General features: G+C 39.4%; 1 protein-coding gene across 1 annotated transcript in view; it reads right to left on the bottom strand.

The window, feature by feature from the left end:
* The window catches only part of VPS13B (vacuolar protein sorting 13 homolog B), a 915,321-nt gene that overhangs the window by 46,702 nt on the left and 860,687 nt on the right, over positions 1–7,932 (bottom strand). The window contains exons 52-54 of the mRNA XM_032760928.2: positions 5,783–6,066; positions 3,106–3,233; positions 2,689–2,888 (exon numbers count right to left, since the gene is read on the bottom strand). Coding sequence (XP_032616819.1) covers positions 2,689–2,888; positions 3,106–3,233; positions 5,783–6,066 — 612 coding nt within the window. The remainder of the gene's footprint in view (positions 1–2,688; positions 2,889–3,105; positions 3,234–5,782; positions 6,067–7,932) is intronic.

The following is a 7,932-nucleotide window of genomic DNA, read 5'->3' as shown; positions in this document are numbered from 1 at the left end:
TTATTTGCATAGAGGTGTTTGTAGTATTCTCTGATGGTAGATTGTATTTCTGTGGGATCGGTGGTGATATCCCCTTTTTCGTTTTTTATTGCATCTATTTGATTCTTCTCTCTTTTCTTCTTTATTAGTCTTGCTAGCGGTCCATCAATTTTGTTGATCTTTTCAAAAAACCAGCTCCTGGATTCATTAATTTTTTGAAGGGTTTTTTGTGTCTCTATTTCCTTCAGTTCTGCTCTGATTTTAGTTATTTCTAGCCTTCTGCTAGCTTTTGAATGTGTTTGCTCTTGCTTTTCTAGTTCTTTTAATTGTGATGTTAGGGTGTCAATTTTGGATCTTTCCTGCTTTCTCTTGTGGGCATTTAGTGCTATAAATTTCCCTCTACACACTGCTTTGAATGTGTCCCAGAGATTCTGGTATGTTGTATCTTTGTTCTCGTTGGTTTCAAAGAACATCTTTATTTCTGCCTTCATTTCATTATGTACCCAATAGTCATTCAGGAGCAGGTTGTTCAGTTTCCATGTAGTTGAGCGGTTTTGAGTGAGTTTCTTAATCCTGAGTTCTAGTTTGATTGCACTGTGGTCTGAGAGACAGTTTGTTATAATTTCTGTTCTTTTACATTTGCTGAGGAGAGCTTTACTTCCAACTATGTGGTCAATTTTGGAATAGGTGTGGTGTGGTGCTGAAAAAAATGTATATTCTGTTGACTTGGGGTGGAGAGTTCTGTAGATGTCTATTAGGTCCACTTTATGTAGAGCTGAGTTCAATTCCTGGATATCCTTGTTAACTTTCTGTCTCGTTGATCTGTCTAATGTTGACAGTGGGGTGTTAAAATCTCCCATTATTATTGTGTGGGAGTTTAAGTCCCTTTGTAGGTCACTGAGGACTTGCTTTATGAATCTGGGTGCTCCTGTGTTGGGTGCATATATATTTAGGATAGTTAGCTCTTCTTGTTGAATTGATCCCTTTACCATTATGTAATGGCCTTCTTTGTCTCTTTTGATCTTTGTTGGTTTAAAGTCTATTTTATCAGAGACTAGGATTGCAACCCCTGCCTTTTTTTGTTTTCCAGTTGCTTGATAGATCTTCCTCCATCCCTTTATTTTGAGTCTATGTGTGTCTCTGCACGTGAGATGGGTTTCCTGAATACAGCACACTGATGGGTCCTGACTCCTTATCCAGTTTGCCAGTCTGTGTCTTTTGATTGGAGCATTTAGCCCATTTACATTTAACGTTAATATTGTTATGTGTGAATCTGATCCTGTCATTATGATGTTAGTTGGTTATTTTGCTCGGTAGTTGCTATTGTTTCTTCCTAGCCTCGATGGTCTTTACAATTTGGCATGTTTTTGCAGTGGCTGGTACCGGTTGTTCCTTTCCATGTTTAGTGCTTCCTTCAGGAGCTCTTTTAGGGCAGGCCTGGTGGTGACAAAATCACTCAGCGTTTGCTTGTCTGTAAAGTATTTTATTTCTCCTTCACTTATGAAGCTTAGTTTGGCGGGATAGCAAATTCTGGGTTGAAAATTCTTTTCTTTAAGAATGTTGAATATCGGCCCCCACTCTCTTCTGGCTTGTAGAGTTTCTGCTGAGAGATCAGCTGTTAGTCTGATGGGCTTCCCTTTGTGGGTAACCCGACCTTTCTCTCTGGCTGCCCTTAACATTTTTTCCTTCATTTCAACTTTGGTGAATCTGACAATTATGTGTCTTGGAGTTGCCCTTCTCGAGGAGTATCTTTGTGGCGTTCTCTGTATTTCCTGAATCTGAATGCTGGCCTGCCTTGCTAGATTGGGGAAGTTCTCCTGGATAATATCTTGCAGAGTGTTTTCCAACTTGGTTCCATTCTCCCCATCATTTTCAGGTACACCAATCAGACGTAGGTTTGGTCTTTTCACATAGTCCCAAATTTCTCGGAGGCTTTGTTTATTTCTTTTTATTCTTTTTTCTCTAAACTTCCCTTCTCTCTTCATTTCATTCATTTCATCTTCCATCAGCGATACCCTTTCTTCCAGTTGATCGCATCTGCTACTGAGGCTTCTGCAATCTTCGCGTAGTTCTCGAAACTTGGCTTTCAGCTCCATCAGCTCCTTTAAGCCCTTCTCTCCATTGGTTATTCTAGTTATCCATTCTTCTAATATTTTTTCAAAGTTTTTAACTTCTTTGCTATTGTTTTGAATTTCCTCTCGTAGCTCAGAGTAGTTTGATCGTCTGAAGCCTTCTTCTCTCAACTCAAGCTCAGGTTTTTAAAACTGTACTTATATTTGTGGGGTTTTACTAATTTTAAAATTATTAATTTTAAAATTACTAATTTTAAAATACACATATTTATCCTAATAACACATGAAAGAGGATTTGTATTATGATTGTACTAAAATCTGTACAGCTGAACTACGTTCTATCTAAATAAGCCTAACAATTTGATTTCCATTTCGACCTTGGATTAGATCCAAGATGGGCCTGCTTTTACTAAGTGCTCCTCTCTAGTCAATGGTTGTATAGTCTACTTTGCAGATACATACTTGAGTTTGAGAATTTATAACTTAATGAGGACGTAAAAATGGATACACATGCTCTCTCACACAGAGAAAAGATGTTCAGCATTTAGAAAATTATGTTTAAAAACAGGCAACTGACAAAAACCTCAGAAAAGGGCATTTTTCTTTGGGTCTCAGCAGGAACACATGGCTCACTGACCTGTGTTCCCTGACTGTTGATGTCGATAGCATCACTCCACTCAGTTGTTACTTCATCTAGCAGTTCAACTCTCAAAAGGAGGCTCGGAAGTAAGTCTTTGGTCTTGCAGTCCGGATAACTGGAAATCTGATGATACAGCTCATGATGAATTGAGCACTCGGAGGGAATTTTTTTGCAATAAACCTCAAACTTTGGAGTATCTGAAATTTTAAAAAAAGGCATATGCAGAATTAGCCCTTAAAGACAGAGACTTGGGGGACAGTAAACATAATGTGGCAAAAGAAACTTCTCAAAAAGAGATGATTAATACTTTTATTTAAATATTTTTTTCACAGGATCACAGGTAACTACTAAATCAAAAAATCCCAGAAAAAATACACATTTAGTATTATCTAAATTCAACAGTATAAAACATACCTTTAATGTTTTCCTTTATAAGCATTTTTACTGGACATCTGTTATGGATAATTACTCGAGGACTAGGGTCTTCTGAGAGGGTTAAATAAGTCACTCCAAGGTGTTCTTGATATGTCAGCACTATAGCCCTGGAAGAGAATCAAGTCAAATGACAGAAATGTTTAGGAAAAAAAATGAATGCTCTCTCCTCTGGAACATGTTTATTTAGATTTGCAACATTCAGAACTCGAAAATATCTCTTTTATAACTCAGGGGAGATTTCTTTTCTGATAATAGTAACATATTTATAATATTCATAAAATGTGAAAAAATATTTAAAGGTAAACAAAATAATTCTATCACCCAGAGAGAACTATAGCTAACCTTGTGCTAATATTTCCTGTTGTTCTTTTTTTCCCCCATGCATATGTGTGTTAAACTCCTTCGCTAGGCAGGGTACTTTCTTCTTCCTTAGAAGTGCTTGGTAGGCTGTGCATGGTAGCTCACGCCTATAATCCCAGCACTTTGGGAGCCAAGGCAGGAGAATTGCTTGAGCCCGGGAGTTCAAGCCTAGCCTCAGCAAAAGCGCAAAACCCCATCTCTACAGCAAAATACAAAAATTCGCCAGGTGCTGTGGCGCACACTTGTGGTCCCAGCTACTTGGAAGGCTGAGGTGGGAGGAGGATGGCTGGAGCCTGGGAGGTTGGCTTAAGCCTGGGAGGTTGAGGATGCAGTGAGCCGTGATTGTGCCACTGCACTCGAGCCTGGGTGACAGAGCAAGACCGTGTATCAAAAAAAAAAAAAAAGAGCTGACCTTCTTTTAAAAGGACTACTAGAGAATTTGGGTGCTTCTCTTTTTTTTTTTCTAAAGGTAGGTAGGCTGATAATGTTTGCTGTCAATTTCCACAAGCCCATCACACCTTAAAAAATGTACATTTTGATTAGCAGGAGCAAAGCTGTATTATTTGGAGCTAGAAAACCAGCTGTGTGAGTACAGGTTGCCTTCTGGGATGAAGAGAGAGAAATTTTCCTATTTAGATTACAGACTACACAAAGAATATTTCATTGAAGCAGGAAAATAAAATTACTCTGAAGCCTAAATTACATAGAATGATTGTCAAAATTAATCAAAGAAATCAGATAATTTGCCAAATGTGGCCCTCAGCTGACTAAAAGGGGTCAATAATGCTCTAAAAAGCTTCCATTTGCCATCCATCTTATTTGCCAGTGTGAGTACTTCCCAAAGATTGTATTTGTGTGAAATGTCAAAGTGAATGGTCCATTAGCATTTGGTAAAAGCACATTAATCACACCATCTAATGTGTGCTATTGGTTGGACTGAGGGAAGGAAATAGATGAGGAGATGGGACAGCATGAAATAAATTCATTTTAAGAGTATACTTCTTGGATAAACAGCAAAGTTCCTTTCCCAGCCTAATTTTAAAAGAGCTAGGAGAGCCAACCTCGGATAATTTCTTTTTGTTTTGATAGCCAAGAAGACTAGGGCCAGGACTCAAGTATGGTACTTTCTGTCCAATATCTAGCTTAGTATTTGTAGATAAGATTAAATTATACTGTAATTATCAGAATTTTAAGCTTAATTTCCAAATTGAGTTTTGTTTCAAATTTTGTTTTTTAAAAAATGTTTTATTTATAGACATAAGTTCACATAGCTTTCAAAAACACCCTTAAACTCACTATGCTTAACATCTCCAACCAGAATGTAAGGATAACCACTCCTGTACAGTGTAAAAGATGACAAATGTTTGTAAAATCAAGGATTTTGTGAATACTGTGAAAGAAGGAGGGATGTGTGGAGAACAGAACCTTACCATTATGAATAACTTATTTAAAATATTACTATAAAAATCTCTCTTGTCTTTTAAAATATTACATCAAAAGACTTAGCACTGCTAAAATCTCAAATAAAGTCTATAAATTCATAATCATGAAAATAAGGTACTTCTCATAAGGGCACAATATGTTTTCTTTTGTAGCTGTTACATATACTATAAATAAGTTATTCTTGACAGCTGCAGAAGGGACATTTTACATGCAAGACAACCACATAATAGAAGTCCAGTATGAACAAACCATTATATGTCTCTGGCTTGATTCTGTGGTTGTTATTTACATAACTGGTAATCGGTAATTGGAGCAACTTGCGTGCAGGAACAACCACAGAACAGAGTCTTCTGTGACTTGTGTTTATCTAAGTTATCTCTCTTAATGACTTTTTTGAGAAAAATTCCATTTTGAAGTAAAAGTAAAATATGGGAAAAGAAAAAGGTTTTCCAACTTGACTTGCTCATATTTTAACCCTTATTTCTTATAATTTTATGGAGGCTAAGAACCCATAACAGGTAATTTTTTTCATTATGATATGATCTTTTCATACAATGCTATTTGTATGATGATACATATGATCTTTTCATATAATGACATTCTGTGGTACAAGTACCATCGTTTCCCCCCAGCGTAAGCTCCATAACGGGAAAAATCCCTTAAGTAGTATGCTGGGACAAGCCATATGTGATCATAACACTTGACCCACTGTATACAATATCTAGAAGTAATTAAAAATAAAGCCTAATATTACATATGGGGAGCCCTGCGACCATTCTATCTCTCTTGGTATCTAGATGAACAGCTAGACTGACAAGCAAAGAAGACAGACATTTATATAAACATAAAATACCTGGTACAGAATCCATTTTCCCGGAAATTCCCAAGGGGTACTGCCACACTCTGTCTGGGAAACTCTGGTCTAACCATAGCTGGCAGGCTCCAGCACTGTGAGCTGTCAGCACCTGGGGCAGGAGAAAAGCCCAGCATGATCTGTTTCTGAAGCAGGGATGCATCCAGTACTGACTGACTGATGTCAGGCATCAAGTCCCAGCAAGGAAGGGAGCTGGATTTCATAGCAGGCTGCTCTCCACCTGGGCAAATGCTAAAAGTAGCACTGTCTGGAACGTGAAAATACTAAAAAAAAAAAAAAAAAAAAAAAATGCAGAGAGCACATTAGCTACAGTAATACAGCAGAATTAAACTTTTTAAAGCATATCTTCTTTTCTTTTCTTTTTTTTTGAGACAAGTCTCGCTCCATCACGCAGGCTGGAGTGCAGTGGCACCATCTCGGCTCACTGCAGCCTCTGCCTCTTGGGTTCAAGCAATTCTCATGCCTCAGTCTCCCAAGTAGCAGGGACTACAGGCACACGCCACCATGCCCGGCTAATTTTTGTATTTTTATGTTGGCCAGGCTGGTCTCAAACTCCTGACCTCAAGTGATACGCCCACCTCGGCCTCCCAAAGTGCTGGGATTATAGGTGTGAGTCACCACACCTGGCCCCGTAAAGCACATCTTCTAAGACACCATCTATAACTATGCATTTTTAGAAAGAGGCTGGGTTGGGGACATGGGAATATTATGAATCTTGTCCCCATGAGAATGTCCTAATGAAATAATTAGAAGCAGTGAGAACACCACGGATGCTCAAGTCCCTTACACAAAATGGCGTAGTACTTATATCTAACTGTGCCATCCTACAGTATAACTTAAATCATCTCTATATTACTTGTAATACTTGATAACATGTAAATGCTATGCAAATGATTGTTATATTGTATTTTAAAATGTGTATTTTAAAAATTGTTGTATTGTTAGTTTATTTTTTCCTGAATATTTTTGGTCTATGTTTGGTTGAATCCATAACTATGGAACCTACAGCGACAGAGGGCTGACTTTACCACAATGCATTGTAAGCTTAAAAGTATAAGACTTTTATCCCATTTGATTAATCTAACAATTTTTAGGAGCTGAAAGCAGGAGGTAAAAGTGCAGACAAAGGTAAAGAAAGATAATACTTTCCTATAAAACAGTTTCAATAGCATAAAACAATAGCATACCACTTAACATTTTCTGTTTTTAAGTTCTCTTAAAACCTCTCCTTACGGCCGGGTGCCAGTGGCTCATGTCTGTAATCCTAGCAATTTGGGAGGCTAAGGCAGGTCGATCAAGAGGTCAGGAGTTTGAGACCAGCCTGGCCAACATGGTGAAACCCCATCTCTACTAAAAATACAAAAATTAGCTGGGCGTGGTGGTGGGCACCTGTAATCCCAGCTACTCAGGAGGCTGAGGCAGGAGAATCGCTTGAACCCAGGAGGCAGAGGTTGAAGTGAGCTGAGATCATGCCATTACACTCCACCCTGGGCGACAGAGCAAGACTCTATCTCAAGAAAAAGAAAAAAAAAAGAAAGAAAAAAAAGAAAGAAACACCGATTCCCGGGCAAGATGGCTGAATAGGAACAGCTCCGGTCTGCAGCTGCCAGCGAGACCAACACAGTAGATGGGTGGTTTCTGCGTTTCCAACTGAGGTACGTGGCTCATCTCACTGGGACTGTTTAGACAGTGGGTGCAGCCCAAGGAGGGTGAGCAGAAGCGGGGTAGGGCGTTGCCTCACCCGGGAAGCGCAAAGGATCAGGGAACTCCCTCCCCTAGCCAAAGGAAGCCATGAGGGACTGTGCTGTGAGGGACGGTGCTATCTAGCCCAGATACTATGCTTTTCCCAGGGTCTTCGCAACCCACAGACCAGGAGATTTCCTCCTGTGCCTACACCACAAGGGCCCTGGGTTTCAAGCCCAAAACCAGGCGGCCATTTGGGCAGATACTGAGCTAGCTGCAGGAGTTTTTTTTCATATCCCAGTGGCGCCTGGAATGCCAGCGAGACAGAATCGTTCACTCTCCTGGAAAGGGGGCTGAAGCCATGGAGCCAAGTGGTCTTACTCAGCAGATCCCACCCCCAGGGAGCCCAGCAGGCTAAGATCCACTGGCTTGAAATTCTCACTGCC

The sequence above is a fragment of the Hylobates moloch genome, unplaced genomic scaffold, assembly GCF_009828535.3.
Source record: "Hylobates moloch isolate HMO894 unplaced genomic scaffold, HMol_V3 SCAFFOLD_9, whole genome shotgun sequence".
In the NCBI taxonomy this organism is placed as follows: Eukaryota; Metazoa; Chordata; class Mammalia; order Primates; family Hylobatidae; genus Hylobates; species Hylobates moloch.
The sequence above is the reverse complement of the archived record's forward strand: the minus strand, read 5'-3'. Positions and strand labels throughout refer to the sequence as shown.